This window comes from Saccostrea echinata, unplaced genomic scaffold (assembly GCF_033153115.1).
Source record: "Saccostrea echinata isolate AGI-Se365-2 ecotype Australia unplaced genomic scaffold, CSIRO_AGI_Sech_v1 ptg000001l, whole genome shotgun sequence".
NCBI lineage: Eukaryota > Metazoa > Mollusca > Bivalvia > Ostreida > Ostreidae > Saccostrea > Saccostrea echinata.
In genome coordinates, this window is record NW_026889750.1 from 38118549 (window position 1) to 38140410 (window position 21862).

A 21862-nucleotide genomic window follows, 5' to 3' on the forward strand; every position below is an offset into this window, starting at 1 on the left:
ATTTGAAATTTTGTAAGGTAAAACGTCGAATGCAACTATTTCGTTTATTTTGAAATTCCCCTACCTTGAAGACATTGCAAATAGAAAGCTAATTTACATAGTATATCGCATAAACTTTAATTGGAAACATTTATATAATCAAATCAAATAGTTATTTTACAGAGCTTTGTTTAAAATTGTTCAAGTGACAAAAATCGTCTAGATAAACTGAAACTTAATGACTGATTCTTCACTTATTGGAAGAGTTAAGCAATTATTAACAGTAACATAATTATTTGCCTCTCCAACAAATATTTATTTAAAGAATGAAATAAAAAAATAAGATGAGAAAATGGAGTTATTAATGATGAAAATTAAAAACTTCGTCATATTTAACACATTCTTGCTGTGGCCTTCAACTCGATATTAAGATATATCGACGACGTATTATCAATTAACAATTGTAGTTATTGCAGCCCGGAGGACCGGGCTGCTCTATACATATAAGTTTAAGTGTTGGTATATGGGGATTGAGGTGGGAGAAGTTATTCAGAATTAAAGGTTTTCTAAAAATTAAAAAGATTGTTAATCAGAATGTTCTTTCCCTTTATAAATTACGAGATACACAATATATTTACTTCCATAAAGTGAATCTGTAAAAATATATATGTTTTTCATATTTAATATATAAAGTTGATTATCATTTACTGTCGAAAAAACGACAGGTCCCTTTTTTGAGAACATCGAATTTTACTTATCGCATAAAAACGTAAAAATGTACTTTACACAGTTCGTGTTTTATATTCTTAAAGTGAAAGATATTTTTGAAAATAGGTGATGCATGTGTCTGGTTTCAAATTATATTTTATGCAGCCAACATTTACTTGAGGAATTGATAAAGTTTAAAAGGGTATCGTTTTTGTTCGATTTTCATCCGACTATAAGTTTTCAAAATATTCTCGAATATCGTCTCCATCATTTAGACGCATGCCTTTTTCACACATATCGAAGCGGTTTGATGATAAAGTTTACTTTATTTATTTCCCGGGCGACAATTGATGGTTACATCAATGTCTTCTTGTTTTCATTCATATGTATATGCAATATATCCCAGTGAGCTTGAAATAAAAGATACCACAGAGTCTGACACCTTTGTTTCATATTTGGATATTTTACTAGAAAAAGACGTTTATGGTAATCTTACAACAAAGCTTTATGATAAACGTGATGACTTTAACTTTTAAATCGTCAACTTCCTTTGCTTATGCAGCAATATACCCTTATCACCTGCGTATGGGGTGTATATCTCTCGGTTGATTCGATACACAAGAGCATGCTCTAGGTATGAACAATTTTTTAAAACTAGGTAAGTTTTTGACAAACAAGTTGATGAAACAAGAATATCAACAGTCTCGTTTAAAGTCATCATTTCGTAAGTTCTATGGTCGATACAATGACCTTGTCAGCAAATACAATCTATCATTAATCTATCATTTTCATACTAATTATTAGGCCATTATTTACACACTGAATTGTCGGCAGATTTTTCCGTTATTTCCCGATCATAACAAGGAGCACATGGCGGGTGTGACCGATCGGCAGGGGATGCTCACTCCTCCATGGCACCTGATCCCACCTCTGATTTTTTTGGAGGTCCGTGTTTGCTCTGCTCCTGATTTGTATTGTTTTAATGGACTTTGAGCTTGAATACTGTTCGTTATCACCATATTTCATTTAAAAAACATTGATTTATTTAAGGTAGTACGAAACACTGTGAAATCAATTTTAACTAATTTCTTCTAAAACATCCCAGAAAAAAAAATTAAAATCACTCTAATTTCAATAATTAATTATCTTTGGAAGGAAAAATGTAAACTATGACATGTATAGTTACCCTTTTCTGTGAAAAGATTGAGAAATCTTATATATATTGAACATTCTCGAGCCAACATTCTGAATGTGATTATGTCATCTACATACGATGCAACCGTCTGTTATTAAATAAACTGTAACTTTTGCTTTGAAGCAGAGACCTGATATTTGGACATGTGTAAGGAGTCTCCATGCTTTGTGTAAAGTAAAGGTGAAGGCCTTACTTAAAGGTCAAGGTAAAATATTATGACGTCATCTTCTGTTCTTTTAAATTTTTTGCAATTATTTTTTTTAGATCTCCAAAATATCTTAAACCCATGTTCAGTTTTCCTCATTTTTACACATTTTAATCTGTGTTCTATTTCAGTCATTCTCTTGATTTTTTGCTAAGTTTGAATGATACATTTTCTTTTAAGGAATATTAAAGTGTAGCATATTTACATGTTATTTTGCAATTCCCGAACTATTTATGTTCTATTTTTACATCACAGTGCACTCAGATATACTGATATCAATATAATTTACTAATTTATAAAAACAAAAAATGTAATCTATATCAGCAGTATCACACACATTTGTGATATATCAAAGAGTAATTTTTAAACAATGCATTTCTAATGTTGAATATCTGATTTCATCCTCTTCTTACAGGGTCTTACAGGCTACATTTCAATCTATGTGGGCAAAAACTGGTGTTCAACTTCTTTCATATTACAGAGAGATTTTACATGTATATCTTAGAACAAAATAACAACATTTCAAATAATTTAAATTTGAGGAAAAATTTGACCTCTTTGTTTTGTACAACCTTAAATTAAATGTAATTTGCCAGTCTGTTTCACTCCTAAGACCATCGTGAAATAACTATTTGGAAAAAGTTTTTACAGGAAACGGGTTATAGGTAATATGTTATGTAGAATTAAAATGATGGAAGATTTATCAAGAAGATGTAGTTTGAAATCACATTCTCAAAAAGACAAGAACATCAAGCGAATTTTAAAAAAATTAACTTTCATTTCATTTTTAACTGATTTTAATTGAATACAAACAGATATAATTATCATAGCGTTTAAAAATTGCCATTAAATAGATTTTTATGCCCCCGGATCGAAAGATCCCGAAGGTATATTGTTTTTGTCCTGTCTGTCTGTTTGTCCGTTTGTCTGTTTGTCTGTTGTCAACTTTAACCTTGGCCATAACTTTTGATTGGTTGGAGCTATGACTTTCATATTTCACATGTGTATTTTTTGTGACAAGACCTTTCTTTGGGTATCATCATTTTTGACCTTGACCTTGGAGTTTGACCCACTTTTGCAAAATTTTATGAGACTTTAACCTTGGCCATAACTTCTGAACAGTTAGTGCTTGAGGTTTCAAACTCCACATGTGTATTCTTTGTGACAAGGCCTTCCTTTGGATACCAACAACTTTGACCTTTTGACCTTGACGTTTGACCTACTTTTGAAAAACATTAACCTTGGCCATAACTTTTGAACAGTTGGTGCTTGGGGTTTCAACTTCACATGTGTATTCCATGTGACAAGACCCGCCTCTGGATATCAACATCTTTGATCCTTTGACCTTGACCTAGGCGTTTGAGCTACTTTTGAAAAACTTTAACCTTGGCAATAACTTTTGAATGGTTGTATTTGGGGTTTCAAACTTCACCTGTGTATTCCTTGTGACAAGACCTTCTTCTGGATATCAACCTCTTTGACCCTTTGACCTTGACCTAGGAGTTTGACCTACTTTTGAAAAACTTTAACCTTGTCCATAACTTTTGAATGGTTGGAGCTAGGGCTTTCATACTTCACATATGTAATCCTTGTGACAAGACCTTCTTTTGGATACCAACCATTTTGACCCTTTGACCTTGACCTAGGAGTTTGACCTTCTTTTGAAAAACTTTAACCTTGGCCATAACTTTTGAATGGGTGATGCTAGGGCTTTCATACTTCACATATGTAATCCTTGTGACAAGACCTTCCTTTGGATACCAACCACTTTGACCTTGACCTTGATGTTTTACTTACTTTTAAAAAACTTTAACCTTCGCCATAACTTTTGAACAGTTGCAGCTAGATCTTTCAAATTTCACAGGAATATTCCTCGAGACAAGACCTTTCTTTGGGTACCAACATTTTTTATCTTTTGGCCTGGATTTTGACTTGCATATGAGAAAATTTAACCTTCGCCATAAGCTGCCATACGGGGGCATCAGTGTTTCACAAACACATCTTGTATAACATTAAAAATATGATACATGCATTTTTTGTTCAATGTAGAATCCATTGTAATTCAGGTATAAACACGCGGTATATCACAAAATTTGAAGCATAAAATCAATCCTCAATGACTTATCATCCATGCAAGACACATGTTGTAAAAACATTTCCCTGTCATTGATCAGGATATAGGTCGATTGCAGTATCTGAGGCAAGATTGGTTGTATGACTACATAGCGGAAACAATTACAAAAATCTCTTATGTTTAGTGAATAGATATCTCCAAACTGACCTACACCTAACTTCCATCAATTATTTTTGTATAAGAACAACACTGCACAAAACTATTTAAGATTCACCATCCCTCATCTCACTCTGATAAAATTTTGCTTTAACACTAGTGAACATTTTAAGAAAATCCAATTTATGAGAAACTACCCGCAATTTTTTTTTTAAATCTTGAGCGCCAAATTTTGATAGAAATGGTCTTTTACATTGGTAATTTTATAATGGAATGATAGTCATTTATCCCAGTGAGAGTTAACTCCCTTACCAGAAGGGCAATCAACCGTAATAGTATGCCTTTATATAATATCCTCAGTGGTAACATCCATACAACTTTGTTCTTCATTTTAATATTTATTGCTTTTTTAAACATTTGAAATCGTACATTATACGATTGAAGCATGCATAATAACTAGAGCGTCACAGACTCACACTTTTGATCATCAACCGTAATTTAAAAAAAAAATATACATATATATCCAATTTTGCTAATGTAATTATCCATTTAAATTTTGCAAATCTAATATGAGACGTACTTTTGAAAACCTTAACAGCTGAATTTATAGCCAATTTTGCTTACACAAGTATCGATTTGGTTCACTTAATACAAGATGCAGTTTGAAAGCCTACACATCTGATTTACTTTGAAAATGACAGTATTTTATTGATATGTACTTATATGAGACTGCTGCAAGTCATTCCCCTGATTAATTATTTAATTGATGTGTTATTTTAAATATTTGAACAATGCAGAGTCGGACAAATTGTATTTCTAAAATACGTAATGTTCTGTTCAAAAATGATAAAAACGTGGATATTTTGAATGTTGACATAACAATCTCAGATTAGTAAAGTTGCATGTGGACTTGTATGTATCTTAGTTGCATGTAAAAATGATTACTGGGTATGTTGCATGTCTACGGAAGCCCATTTAGGACCTATCAAAAATATTTTTGAATTCGATATAACGAATTGTCAATTTTTTATATAAAGAATTAAATTCGTTATATCAATATCTTATCCGTTGTACATGCAACAAAGTAGTATGACATGCAGATTATAATAGTATCAACGAACTGCTTTGATCGCTATGCTTAATTGTTTTCAAGTGAATTGGTTGGCTTAGGGGATGACGACGTGTGATGCGTCAGTTTGCATTCACACGGAGTGAACTTCCCTGCGCTTCCGGCAAGTTATTGAGTAATGCCCGTGCATTACTTTCAATGAGACGTTCGACTCTCGATTTGCTGCTTTTGATGAATGTTGATTTGTAATTTTCACTGTTTTTCAATTTCATTTTATTTCTTAAGATCTTCTCCTCTTTGTTTCTGAAACTGATTTTTACTAAGCCAGGTTTATTTTTAAACTTTGTAGGTAAACGTACAACACCTGTTATTTGAACCATTTCCGAGACAATGCCCCCCTAGAGCAGAGACCAGACTTGCGACTTTTTTCGGTAAGGTTTTCATTTTCGGAGAAAGGAATGCCACTGGCTGTGATTGTAAAGTTCTCTAACGTATTTGTGAAATCAATATGATCATTTAAATCCCCGGGGGGGGGGGTTGACTTTGTTTCTCTAAGCTGTTTAATCGACTCTGAATTAACTGAGTATGTCATTTGTAGATTTTGTTTTTGGGATGAAATATTGAGATAACGAACAGTAACCCTATGTTATTGCTAGCGCTCTCGAGCGCTAGCAACTACGTTAGTCTATATTTCTGGAATACGCATGCTCGACTTCACCGTCGGGCATTCTGGGAAAACCACTGAAGATAGACTGTATACGATGATAATTTCGTTTTATAATTAAAAATTGATATGATCCGAATTCTGAATGTCTTAATCCATTGTATAACCTATGATTAAAAGTACAAGAAAATTTGGGTCATATAATGCCAAGATTGTAGAGATCAACTGGTAAAACCTAGCTTTCCTTAAAGCCAACCATGGATACTACCTTCCTAGATAATTCCGGCAAGCTCAGAAAAAAAAAAACACAGGAAATCTTTCAGAGTTTGTCGGAAAGACACGAGAAGCGATTGATACAATGCAGTAACACTGGTATAATTATAATTCTTTAATTTTTCATTTTTCCTTTTTTGACGGAAAAGCCCGAGTAATGATCCGATTGTTATTGCTAGCGCTCTCGAGCTCTCTTCCTGGATCTTTCCGGCAAACTCGGAATAACAACCTCGGATATGTTTTCCGAGCTTGCCGGAAAGGCCCGAAAGGATGCGATTGCTACAAAACAGTACCACACTGGAATATTTTTAAACTAGGTGTTCATTGGTTCAACTTATCTCTTATTTTTCATTTCAAAATTGAAATTACAGTAAACTACAGAATGCTTAAAGCACAGTTAATGATTCATGCCATTGCCAATGTGAAAACCCACTCTGGATATCCCGAATTTAATCCAACAATAGCCTTTTTTATAAATAGTCTGATGAATATTCTGTATTAAACACTGAATAGCTGATACATTCACCATTCTGAATTAAGACACATCCCCCCAACATTACCTCCAGTGTACCACTGTGTCTTCCTATTAATAATTAAGGACGACCGTTTGATTCTGAAGGGGGGAGGCTGGAAGATTTTGGAAAATAATAATCTGTCCTCAAAAAAGTTGAAAATAAATAATTGTCTTTCCACGACCGGCAAGAAAATAAATAATCTGTCATTGACTATTGCTACTTAACCCCCATCCCCCCTCCCCCCCCCCCCCCGTCCCTCTTTGAACTTTTTCTTTGTTTTTGTTTTTTTTTTTCGGTCAAACTTTTTCAGTGAAGAAGAAAATAAATAATCTGTCCTGGATCATCTTGAAAATAAATAATGTGTCCTTGACTGGCATGAAAATAAATAATCTGACTCGAAAGATTTTGCCAGACCTCCCACCCGACCCCCTTCCTCAGAATCAAATGATCGCCCCCTTAATCGATTCAGCAAATTAATCCAATAATTCAGATATCTAATTCTGTGGTTTATGATAGCTACAGCGCTAGCTCACCTATCTTTTTAAAAGATAAGCTTGTATACATGTATATTAACATAAACATATTACATTCTAACACGAATAAGTTGCATTTCGACGTAGTTATCTAGCATTTTTACATAATCGGTGGAATGTTATTGCGTAATGATACTCTCATTAATAAAAAGCATATTTTCGCGCTAGTTTCGAATTAACGCTAATGTAGGGCTAACACATGGCAAACAACCCTTGATGAAACGTGTCTCTGGACCTCTGGACAAAGAGGTTAAAGGTAAAGCGGGATATATACACTCTGTGAAGAAATATTAACCAATCACTATTTTCACTTTCTTATTCAAATTTAAAAGTGTAATTTTAGAAAGCTTGAGCTTTAAAGGTAGGTGTTTATAAATGTATCGATCTTTTTGATATCAAAATATGTATTGATCAAACTCATTATTCTGTCAAAAGCATCTAAAAAATCAATATAAAATCAGAATACTATTACAGATGGCCCTTTCAAACAAAAGCCAACTGAAATAATAATATCCCATATTAAGCTAGATATTCGTTAGAGTAGACATAACTTATACATGTATGAATTCAGCTGTAAAAAGAGTAAGTTCAATTTCGAATATATGTCAAATATGATAAAATGTAAGTATAAAAATAATAGCGTATTTTCTCCGTAGATAGATTTTTTTTTACCGGTAAAGGCAAAATCAATATATGTATAATCAATTTATATTTGCTCTTTGTGGAATGCAATATCTGAACATGTATATCGTCTTAGTTACGATATGAAGATTTAAAAGATACGTATATTCATATAAAAACTGCTTACTAAGGGGAAAAAAATCAATTGAAAGCTTTATAGTTTGTTGAAGCTTAGATTCCCAAGAACTTGATTCTTAATTTCTCTCAAACCCTACATTCCTACATGAGGTATAACTTAATCATATTTATATAATTACGTACACGTATACGTATATATATATATATATATATATATATATATATATATATATATATATATATATATATATATATATATATATATATATATATATATATATATATAGATAGATAGATAGATAGATAGATAGATAGATAGATAGATAGATAGATGTATCTATCTCTCTCTCTCTAATATTATATAAAGTAAGGCAAGGAAGAGAGGTATAATAAGATCTGACGTAACACGAGTCGTTCTTCTTTATAATTTATAGCCAAGGATCTGTAGATTCAAATTTATAAGAAAAGTTCACCTTTCTTGAAATCTGTCCTTACTGAGGGAGGAAAAAATAAAATGAACTTGCTCTTAGAATTTAATCCAAGGATATTTCTGTAATAAATGTGACTGTTAATTTTGATAGCACAGTAGAAAAGCTTAGCTCATCATTTTGAAAAGGTAAATGAACATCACAAATTGCAATATTCTTATTTCAAAATAACTTTCCTTCCTTCCAGTATAAATATCGGATCAAAATTAAATCGCAAAAACCACGACAGTGCAACTATTTCGGCAGGGGATGCTCACTCCTCCATGGTACCTGATCCCACATCTAAATTTTGAGCTCGAGGTCCGTGTTTGCTCTGCTCCAAAATTGTATCGTTTCATTTGACTTTCGAGATTCAATACTGTTCGTTATCTTCATATTTTATTTGAAGAAAAGATAATTATAATTAATATACGAGGGCTGTTCGGAAATTATTGAGACATTTTGTATATTTTTCTTTTTAATGAACGTCTTTCGGTGAAAATTTGCATATACGTTTGACAAACATTAAGAATTCATAAAAGCAAGAAATATTTTACAAATATTAAATTTCTTCTCTTCAATGGTATATAAATGTGTCAATGGTAGGGATACCCGCCGCAGTCACGAAATCAGATATTGAAAATACGCATCACCAATGTTCAACACCCCGGTGGACCTATAATAAGAGCGAAAATAATTCAATTTATGTATATAATTTTTTAATTTTATTTTGACTTGATGTTGTGCAAGTTTGTTAGAATTCTGATCAGAAATACGGAAATCATTTAAAAAATTAAGCGCGGTAAAGAAATCTGATAACGACGACAAAATGGATTTTGAAGTCAAGGCGGAGCAGCGAGAGACCTAAAATTTTGTGTAGCGCTATGTAAAACTCCTTTCCAGACTGACCAACCTGCTAAAACAATAACAGCGAGAAAATACATGTCTAAGGGTTTGTTACATGTATTTTATTGGTATATATTTTTTTCTAACTTATAATTCAACTACAGTAAAATCAAAAACTCCGGACGACCATCAGTTTTTACCGTAACGGAATTAATAACGTTGACCCGCGTTGCATAAATCGGCACTGCACGATGCTAAGTCATCCTGTATAAATGACGCATGAAAAATTTACAATAGTGAAGCAACAGCACACATTTTTTAAAGAATCGTTTAAGAAAAGAGACAGTTTGATTTTTGTAGGGTATATAATTATGACAACAAAGAAAGGAGAGTAAACGCTTCCCGATCGTTTCATATGCAAAATCATCTCCGGCTGAAGTGACGTTAAAATGACGTAGCGATACTGATCCAGGTCGATAGACATATGAATGTTTATTATTTCACCGGAACTTATCTAATTATCCTTCAAATTAGAAATTTTGTATAATTGTTTTATTCTTTCTTTATAAAATGTTGACGAATTTTCCTGAAATTATCTCTGCCCTTTATGGAGTTAAAGTAATTGTCTCAATAATTTTCGAACAGCCCTCGTACATGTTCATGTATTTACACATATCAAACTTGTAAATGATGTGTGCATGCATCAAGAGTGATCTGAATTTTTAACCTTTATTAAAATCACATACTAGTGTTGTGATGATGATTGACTAAAATGTATTTCATTTTCATTTATTAGACAGTCTTCTTAGAATATACTTTTATACAATATGCAAACTAAGAGAACCTTTTAAAATATTGCAAAACACAATAATAAAAACGAATACATGCTCATGACAGGTTAAAGTACAAATGGCAGTTAGATATTACAAGCACTTAAAGTTGAAAATTTGCAAAAGACGAATTGAAAGACGAAGCCTTGGGTAGTAAGGATATATTAAATTTTGAAATGAACACAGAGGAATCGAACATTTTCACTCATATCACCTTGTTTTTATTAAGATGTCATGTAGTACTATCCATGTCTTTTGGTCTTCGTGGATATCAACGGACACACACTTAACGTTGTTTAAATTTTCCCTATTAGTTGAATTCAACATGAATTTTCCATGTTCAAATAATCCCACCTTAGTCCTCTTTTCACATCTGTCACCGTTTGGTTTTAAAACAGACGATACACTGACGGAAGCTGACGTCACTTTGTCATCTGGATGTTTTTCATGACCGCTTTTAATAGAAATTGTTGTGATATTTATAGGGCTTTTAAAAATAATTCTATAAAATGAACTGTTTTTAGGATCCACAGCCCAGAAAAAATCGTTATTATCTTCTGGATAGTATGCTGCCTCTGGTTGAAAAGTCTTGTAAGCCGACATGTTTGTAAAAATTTCGGCTTCTGGATTTTTGGACTGTGGTGTCCATCCTATAACCTTACGTTTGACATATCCCGGAAAATCTCTATCTTGGATCTTTTGAATCTTATTTTCCAATGAAGAAATTAAACCCTGATGTTGAAACAATGAAGGTCTTATGCGAATTTCCTTTTGCTGACCTTTGATGCGCTTCAGTTCATTTATCAACAAATCACCTGGAGTTTCATCGAAAAGAACCAATAAAAATTCAGCTACTTTAATTAAATCGGAATTTTTGAATAGAACACCGATGAATCCCAATTTAGAAAAACGAAGAAAGAGCCATGTTTTCTTTAAATTTTGGCTGATAAATGATTTAATCTTAGACAGATATCCCGCTGTGGTGATGACGTCATCCTCCAGCTGAAGATAATATTGCGACATATTTCTGGAGTAAGTCATCAAGTAGGAATAGTCCAGATTCTGTTTACTCCTCCAGGCGACTCTTGTCATGCTATCATTATATTTCCTCTCTAAATACTGGAAATTTGGATATGCTATATGTGGTGGATGAACAATTTGCATAAAGCCGGTCTTAACATGTTCTTTGAACTGTTTATATATTTCCTTAGCTCGTTCTATAACCCACGTATGGTTACTGTCCGTTAAAAAAATTACTATCACTACGCGCTCACGTTCATGAGGAAGAGAGTGCTCCACTAGGGATGCCAAAGCGGTTTCCAAGTAAGAAACGTCTTTTCGTTTTACTGATGGTATGCCAATGGTAAGAAAACCTGTAGATGTTCAAAAAGGTGAATTCAAGAAGATAAAAATGTCCACAATAAATGCTCTTTTTCAGTCTGTGTGTATTACATGTCTGCACAAAAACTGATTTGATCATAATCTCTACAGTTCATGTTAAATTGGAGAAAAAGTCCGACTATTTAAGGAATCACTGTCTAGCTAGTGGAATATGCCAGGTCATCAACGATAGCTGGAAATATTGGATAATTTGCATAACGGGCGAAGCCCGTTATGCATAAATTATCCCACGTTTCCAACTATCAACGATAGTTGGAAAAAATCGATGCAGATTTCGCATTTTGGATATTTATTATCCTCTTTGGTTTGAGGAATAAAAGATGAGTCCTTGGTAAAATAAAAATAAAAGATTACAGTCAAGATCATATGGTTAGTAACTTCTGTAAATTCCAATTAAGATTAAAAAAAAGAACTTGACATACAAATGTACATTCTTATTTTTCTTACTTACTTTTTTATGTGTTCTATGAAACCTGATTTCAATTCCAATCATCTTTGAATTAAAGAAGATAAAAATGTCCACAATAAATGTTCTGACCTTCGTTATCGTACACTATTTTTTCAGTCTGTGTGTATTACATGTCTGCACAAAAACTGATTTGATCATAATCTCTACAGTACATGTTAAATTGGAGAAAAAGTCCGCCTATTTAAGGAATCACTGTCTAGCTAGTGGAGTATGCCAGGGCATCAACGATAGTTGGAAATGTGGGATAAATTATCCCACGTTTCCAACTATCGTTGATGTCCCTGGCAAACTCTACTAACTAGACAGTGATTCCTTATATTTCCATTTCATTATGAAATAAAATTGTGAATTTAGATTAAAAATGTAGACAAATAGATTTAAATTACACGAGGCCTCGCATGCCAATTTCAATAGTCCCCGCCCACTGACGTCAAACACAAAGACAGCCGCACGAGATTTACATGTATATTAGGCCTCCTTAGCGTCAGACACAAAGACAGCCGCACGACAATTACATGCATATTATAGGCCTTCTTAGCTCTTGACCTTTCGCTTGGGGAAAGGATCATTCTCTATAAGGCCGTTTTGCGGCCTACAATGACTTCAAATTTTCAAATAGTATTTTTTCCCTTAAAAACTGCATGAGTTAGTAGGCTAATGTTCCAATTTAATGATAAATGTTGATTGGTTAATGATATAAAAGTATTTGTTATGATATAGGGTCACAAAGTAAGGTACTATCGGTCCGTATTAGCATTAGGGTAATGGGAAAACTCAAGAGGGTTGGTGTGTTAGGTAACTCCTACACATGTCATAACCACCTTTAACCAACACCAAAATTTGCATGTAAACTTCTTATGAACATAAAAAGTGACTACCAAATTATCAACTTGGTTAAAGGTGGTTATGACATGTAAATAAAAACTTTTCGCTTCATTTTTACGACATTTGCAGGAAAAGCTAACTACTCACAATGAAGGATATCAGCTTATGAAGATTATTTCTTATTATAAACTTTCACTTAGAGTACATGTTTCTATTGATTTACTAAGAATTAATATAAGCCATGCATGTTTACTCAAAAAAAGGTAAACTTTTCACTTTAAAAATCTAAAATCAAAGGACTGAAATGACTGGTTGTTATGAAATTACGTGAAGACAAGTCTCATTGAACTATCTGCTAGAAATAAAGAAATTTTTTATAAACTATAAGGCATGAATATAAGTTACTTATTATAATTATTATTATTTATAAGGATAGTTTAGTTTATCTATGCTACTTCTTTGTATTTGTATTTCCTTAGGAGTACTGCATATTTGTTATTAGTTCTAGAAATGATAAAAGCTATTTTTGTTGTAGCGGGAAGATGCATTTGCTATTTGTGTTATAAACTTAATTTTTCTATGGGTACACATGTAACTTTTATAGATAGAGAATTACTGATGGGATGGTTTCATAATGGAAATTCTCGCCTCGACCTTTTAGAAGGACACTTTTCCGTATGAGTGACATAGGATCCATGTATTTTGTTAACTGGGTGTTGAGAGGACTCAATCTATTCATCACACTTCTTTGGTAGCATCAATATAAGTTATGAGAACAGTAGTTCTGTCTTAGAATATAAAACGCCAAGGAGGAAAGGGGTTCCTAAATGTCACGTGATTGATAATTGAATGTTGCTTTACGTCATTTTAGAATTTTTTACCCAGATAAAGAGATAATCCACTTAAGGTAAAGTGTCACAATTTTGATTTATGCATGGTTTCAGTATTGACCAACACCTACCGTGGGACAGGACCTCCTTCTTTAAGATAATATCCAAAAGACCCATGACTTTTACTTTCAATGCTGAGCACTTAGCAAAGGAACTGTCACTACCCGTGTTAAACACCTTAGTTCTTGACGCAGCACGGAAAGAGAATTTAATCCTCAGGTTTCAAGAGTGCGAAAGGAGTGTCATCTCTTACGGTCCATTTTGTACCTGGGATGTTGTAGAACTCTGTTAGTCCATGGATATACTAAAACTTCTGATATGCGTAGTGGAAGGAACTGTTGAAAATCTACTCCATTTTATGGAGTGCCGTGGGGGGGGGGGGGGCTCGACTTTTATACCTACATTTGTGTATTATAGTTTAGATAGCATTTTAAATTAAATATATTGTTTTAGATGCGTAATTAAATTGCATCAAATCAACTCTTACGATGTTATTTCATTTTACGTCGATATATATATTTTTAACACAACCGTTCTGAGTTTTATGTACTGACTATAAACATGTACTTGCATTAATATTTTCATCCTGTAAATTAATGATTTTTTTTTTTTTTTTTTTTTTTTTTTTTTTTTTTTGCAAATGTAGACTATATTTTATAAATTACAACTTAATTTTGATTTAATCACAAACAAAATTCATTCAATGCTTTAAACTTTTGATACACAACTTTTATAGTTCAATAGAAACTTAGAAATCTCATTTCTTGCATGGGCATTTTATGTGTAAAATAGGTACCACATCTATAGAAACAATACACAATTAAAATATAATCATATATGAAAAAATACTTTGAATTAAATGCTAATTAAACATTTTTCAACATCATACGAGGTGCATTTTGAAAAGATTTCCATTCAAAATATGCAAAATGTGAATGCATCAAAATTCTTGCCATAAAAAAATATCTTTAGCCTTAAATTAAACAATCTTTGCACTTATTACTTAAGTCTGATATGTTTCCGACATAAATAAACAATTTTTGATCATTTACATCTAGAAACATGCATAGAAACTTGATGTAAATAGACCTACCCTCAATTTTTCTTTACTTGACGGCCGTTTGTGATCTTTAAATCACGCGACTTAGGTGATCGATGTTGAAAAACAAACATCAAAATCATGAAATACAATGATTAAAGTTACATAAAATCAAATTTTAAGGTGATTTTATCGTAGGCCGGAAAATGGCCTTATAGAGAATCATCCTTTACATTCCGGTAGAATGATTAAGAAATCAACTCAACTAACTTTCAAAGAGTTATCAAAGAGAAAACAAAGAGAAATGGAAATATAATAATAAATATTACAAGTAAAATGAGGGATACCCATTCAATAAGGCGAAATACATTTAATGTCTGGTTGTAAGATTATTGCACTTTGTAGTCATCATGTGAAAGGTTGTCATAGTTTACTACGCACCTTTTTTCTCTCTGAATTTTCCATGAAGTAATGCCTCTTTGTGATTTATTTTAAAGTACATGTCTTGCAGTAATTTACGGTCAAACTCGTGAACATTCTCCTCAGTTATTGCTACGGGGATATCATCCTTTAAAACAATTAAACTGATGAAAACAAAAACATAAAGTTCTTTCTGAATTATTCTCTTTGATTTATAGGTAAGTAGAAATGATAATTGTCGACTTCAGGTTTTAGTTTCAAGTAAACCTTGATAATTAGAAGTCGATACATTTATGGTGTTTAATTTTTAATTGTTGTTTTTAACAATTCTGCACTAAAATTTCTGCTGAATCATACATGATGTGTTGAGATACTCACAAGAACATCTTTTTCAGTTGTAATGGCGGTTTTTACGGTAGACTTGACAGTCCTCTGTTCATTTTCTGCCTCTTGTCGCAAACTTTTCAAGTCTGTAAAAAAAAAAAATACCTGTACAATGTACACATCATAAAGATTATTCTAGTAGTAGATGGTAATAAGGATTAGAATGAAATATGTCTAGGAGTGTACGAGCGTTGGTGAATTTTCTATAATCATAATAAGACCAATAAAAATGTTTTATGCATGTTATGTTTCTTTTTGTAGAACCACAAATAATGTGAATAAAACATAATGAAATGAAATGCATCTAATTATTTTTTTAGAAAAATATTTTTAAAGCAAAAATCGATGCAGATTTCGCATTTTGGATATTTACTATCCTCTTTGGTTTGAGGAATAAAAGATGAGTCCTTGGTAAAATAAAAATTAAAAATTACAGTCAAGATCATATGGTTAGTGACTTCTGTAAATTCCAATTAAGATAAAAAAAAAAAAAGAACTTGACATACAAATGTACATTCTTATTTTTCTAACTTACCACAGGTATAATTATGATGAAAATAATAATAATAGTAATAATAATAATTGAATCCATAAAAAAGAAAAAAAAAATCAGATGATTTATCTATACACCCTTGTCGAAGTACATGTACCCTGTTTTATACAACCTTATTGGAAAACCAATATTTTTATGAATAACACTTAAACGTTCTAGACACTTTTTTATGTGTTCTATGAAACCTGATTTCAATTCCAATCATCTTTGAAAGCATTTCTGATAATCGTGTGTTATTCACACATTATTTTCATTTTATATATGGCTTTAACTGTTGAAATTCAAAAAGTGAACTGTAATAAATTGACTTTCCTTTGTTAATGATATATGAAGTATAAATTTTACAAATTTCCAATTCAACATAAAGTTGGCCAAGAAAGAAAATATAATTAGGTTTCAAGTACTTTACTCTATCGAAAAATTGTGCAAAGTTACAGAACATAGTATTTTCATAAATATTAATAAATATTTCATAAATAATAAATTACATTTGCTTACTTTGCTTCACCTAAAACACCCTTCATATAAAATACGGTATAAAATCAATAATTACTGTTCCCCGTGGAAAACTTCCGCTTGTTTTTACCTGCATCAATCCAACGATTGAAATTTTCATCTGATCTTCTTTACTCCTTTTAAAGTACATACTGAACCTCATAATAATCAATGCAAAATACTGCCTTCGGCTATATAAATTTTCCTGTGTACAAGTTTTGATGTATATTGATGTTTTAGTTGAGGTACTTTTTTGTCATGTTTAAAACTGACAGATGTGAAGCGACACTAATTTCCTTTTGATAGTACTTATTATTTAATTATCAAAATTGTATGGACCAAGAGGATCAGAGATGAATATAATTCGATACAAAAAGCAACTTATAACTGCACCAATAAAACATCTACAGTATGATGTAAAAATACTCTTGATATTTGTGAATCATCAGATGACTTTACATTGTATTCTTTGTTTGCAACAAATACGTATTTTCTGTGGTAACATAATTCCTTTAGATTTGAACTGATTAGCAATCGAATCCATTCATAAATACAAGGAAGATAAAAGTACATGTTGAGATTCCTCCTCATATTCTTGGCATTTAGGTATAAAATAACTAAACAACTCATTGTAGGCACAAAGGCACATTTCTATAATTGTTTTAAAAAAATCATTGTATCTTCCTCTTTCAAGTTTCAAAGCATGAGCACATAAACCAAGTCAAGTAATTCGTATTATATAGCTTGTGTGCATGGGCTATAACAACGGTTTTATTACAAAGAAAAACTATCCATCAAACGTATTTTAAGAATTTTTTGCTAAAGTTTAATAATTTTTCTCTGTGATTTGAAAAAAAATTTGTGAACGTTTACATCTAGAAAACGATAACTTCAGAAGAATGAAAATAAATACAACAAACTACAGGAAGCAGAGTTCTAAGCCTTCAGGAGCACCTATAGTGTTTTCTTAACTGTGAAAATATAAGGTATATCCTACCTGTTTTTTCGGTTGCTCTTTCACGAGGGGACGGAGTCAAGATGTTTAATATGAATAGAAGAGTGTAGACGGCAAATACAGTGCATACCAAGTTAAAAATATTCTTCAGTGAAATCCGCATGCTTCTGGAAAGCAAAATAGTTCATCAAATAAATCTCAGTTTTTTCAGTCGACATTAAATTTTGAAAAAAAGAGGAAGGTAGTGAATATATGTAATCTATTCTAGTGTCTAGCGCTAACATGAACATTTTTCAGTTCTTCACTACCAATAATTTATAATTTACTTTGCGTACATGGGATTCACATTTAAAGGAACAAAGGACCAGATTTCCTTACGGTGGATGTATTTAAGACATAGTGAAAATAAGGTGTAATCATTTAGAGATCCTCCTTGGAGCCACTGAACCAGAAATGACAAAATTAATGTGAATGCATCATATGTAGTCAACCCAATCTGTTCAAATATGTCTTTTTAATAGGAAAATATTTGAATCTTTACAAAATCACGTCTAGGTAGTTATGATGCAGAGAAATATGAAAATATTTGTATGAAAAACAAGAATTGAAACTGGCATGGACTCATTGTAGTGAACATGTTTCATAGTCGTACAAATCAATGCAGATTCAATGATTTTGAGAGTCAACGGTTTGCAGTATAATCTGATACAAATAAACATTTTTTTTTTTTTTTTTTAAAAGTTAAGTTTCAACCTAACTTATTTATAATCAATGCAAAATACAGAGTGAATAAATAAATAAATAAACAAATAAATAAATATGTAAATAAATAAATGAATAAATAAATATTAAGATTAAGATTTTGTATCTGGCAATATATAGTTGAGTTATTGTGATGCACAAGCTAAGGTAATTATAATGGCTAGATCCGGAGAGGCATATCTGTAGACAAATACATTGGTAATCTTTGACATGAAGTAAATACAAAACTTGTTGTTTAACAATATTTGGTGTCCTTAAGTTAATTAACAGAAATTCTTCTATTTTCAAATCTCACATAAGATATATGTATATTATAAACAGGTATATTGTTTATGATTTTAAAGACAATTTCCTTTTAAAATTCATGAAAAAGAAAATGGATGTAAAGCACAGTAGAGGAAAGGATTCCCATTCGCAAACATATAAGATTAAGATAAGGATAAATAGTAATTAAATTTAACAATCTGCATCTTCATCAATTTTTTTTTTTACACATTTGCCCACTCAGGAGGGAAGGGAGTAGAACTTTGATATTTTAGCAACTAGTTTGAGAAACAACTCACGTTAGACCATTTTTGGACATTTTAATTTAATTGATTGTGCAAGATTGTGCAATTTTCGAAAATTATATTTCACTTGATTGTTCTTGAAATAGGCATTGAACAAGGAAGAAATAAAGTGCCATACGTATCAAGTGCAAGTCGTTTTAGATATAATTCCTCGGCAAAGGCATAATGCTAAATTAATTAATTTTAGTTCATTCTTTATCAAAAAGTCCACTGGTAAACAAACTGAAGATGTAAATAGTTATTAGATATTAAAGATCAGTGGATTTGAGAGACAGGAGGGTTGAAAAAATCAAGAGTAAATTTGCTTACTTATATTTTTGAAAAAATCGAGACCGGAGAATCAAGAAGAGATTAAGAACTTCGAGAGATCAAAGTTCAAACCATCAAGAGTCACCTGTATATAGTACAAAAAGTACTTCCATAAGTTTTAATGGTCAGGTAGACTAATTTATAATAGATAAATAAAAATTAGACAAATATACAGTCTTTGTACATAAAATTTCCTTCAAACACCAGGGGTGGACAATGTGACAAGGAATGAGATGAGTTTACTAATACATATGTAGTACTTAAGTACTATTGTTTTGTTTGGTATGCTTGGTGCTAGTGAAATGGGGGCAAGTACAAATAAGAAAAATAGATCTACTTTAAGATTTGTTGCTGAGAACTAAACTATAATTTTGTTGATCCCTTTTCATCCTATAGCTATTTCTCTTGCTTTTGGGCAACATAACTTCATCTATCAGCTTATTTTGTGTTATTGTATACGTCTGTGGATGCTTTACAGTATTGTATTATACTCAGGTGACCATTAAGACCCTTGTACCTTTTATTTAAAATTTTTAAATATCTTGAAAAATCGAGAGCTGTCATTTAAATTAGCATATGATAAGGAAACTTCTATATTAGATCAGAAAACATTTATTTAACACAAGAACGCGATCGATGCAAATCTTATAAATAAAAAAGGTTTTAAAAATATTTTGAAGTATACATTTTTTTAATAAAATGTTAGTTTGGTTTTCGATAACTTCTCCCGTCGAATTCCCCATCACAATCCGCAATTTCTCTATATATAGAGCAAGCCCGTCCTCCGGGCTGCACTAATTAAGAATTTAATTTTCTTGCCATATATTGTACGATGTGAGGTATATATTACATTTTCAGTTATATTCCTACAAGGCTGCCAGTGTACATGTAAGACCTAATTTAACTAAGAACTACGCATGTTTTATAGAGGTACCTTTAAATCAACTTTACTTCATTCATCCGAAAAAAAATATTTAACTTATTTAATTAAGAACTACGCATGTTTCATAGAGGTACCTTTAAATCAACTTTACTTCATTCATCCGAAAATAATATGTTAGTATTATTCAGGATCTCATGCATGATTTGCTGTGAGATACAAAAATAATGCACATTTTCTCAATGCAGGATAAGCAAGCACTTCGGAATAAATCTGATCCAAAAATCTTATTCAACTGATTATAAAATGTATACACTACACTGCTACAGAGCTTCCGAAGATTCCTCATTAATAATATAATGGTATGTTTGCATCACTATGCCATATACGTGCAACTTTGTTCAGCATATGAATTATCTGTAATCCGAATCTTTTTTGAAGCAAAGCTATGCCAAAAGAATTAAATTATTGACCTAGTTCCAATGACAACTTTTTATAAGAAACTACAAGTTTATGAGCAGCTGGCATTTCTTGCAGGAAGCTGGAAATTTAAGAATGAGTTGTCCTTGGAAAGACAGCAATCAAAAGAGCTATTTTAACGTCTTAGAAGAATTTCTTATTTCTTATATTTATGTTACAAACACAGGGTTGATTTATTAATAATATGTGTAAACGCAATTTGTGTAAACAAGTTGTAATGCTGGCTGCATCGGCATTTAATTGGTTCACTTACTTCCCTACACCTTGCTAAGTCAAGCGTTTTGTCAACAATTTTTGATTACATTTAGCTGTAGAGAAAGAGTTCGTGCGACATTCCTACAAACTTTAAACATGGCCATTCTATAAACAAATAACGTAAATACTGTCCAAAAATCGAAGTGCCAAAGGAAGAACGAATAACAAACCACATGGATAGTAGCTGTCCTTTTGGGTCTAGAAAAAGTAAACTAAGTGTAACATTTCACGTACGTAACTAAAATTAGACAACATAAAAATAACAATTTTAATTAGAAAATGAAGATCCCAATATGGTGGTCGTATTTGTATTTGTTTTGTGTATAAAACAAACTTTTCAGAGAAGCCATGGGTAGGGATGCAGCTCAAGGGAAAACTACTTGATTCGAATTTGCTATCTCGTAGAGAAGTAACGAGCTATTGTTGCATTAAGATAAATCTTGTTTATATTCTGACCAACTGAGAAGAAAAATACTACACTGTAATAATTGAAAAAGTAAGTAAATACAGAAAGTGAATACAAAGTACCTACTTACCACATCCGTAAACAATAGCATAACATGTGGGTATTAAGCAGATCGATATATTCCACAATTTTCTCTTCCTGTTCCAAAGGAAATGAAAGTACTTCCGTTAAATTATTAAGCACATGTCTTAAATGTAATTTTTTCTTTACATATTTTACATGGAATGAAACGATCTAAAACAAAAACTGCTGGCTGCAGACAGCACAATTGTTAAATGCTCTAATAGTAGTTGGTATCTAATACATTAACCTGGAGGAAATGTTAAGGATGAATGAAGACGATTTACATTCACAAACTTTAAATTTAAAACATGGGTTTGAAAGGAATACAATACACAGGCATATTTAAATTAAGAAATCAGAGCTCCGATATATTC

The 21862-nt window shown here is 31.8% G+C and overlaps 1 protein-coding gene across 1 annotated transcript; it reads right to left on the reverse strand.

Moving 5' to 3' along the window:
• Positions 1-10277: 10277 nt before the first annotated feature.
• On the reverse strand, positions 10278-21636 carry LOC133191122 (alpha-1,6-mannosyl-glycoprotein 4-beta-N-acetylglucosaminyltransferase-like). The gene is made up of 5 exons (XM_061326826.1): positions 21496-21636; positions 17747-17871; positions 15696-15787; positions 15339-15465; positions 10278-11646 (listed from the first exon to the last, which is right to left on the reverse strand). The coding sequence occupies exons 2-5, from the start codon at positions 17865-17867 to the stop codon at positions 10484-10486; spliced, it is 1503 nt and encodes a 500-aa protein (XP_061182810.1). The 5' UTR covers positions 17868-17871; positions 21496-21636; the 3' UTR covers positions 10278-10483.
• Between the last annotated feature and the right edge of the window lie 226 nt (positions 21637-21862).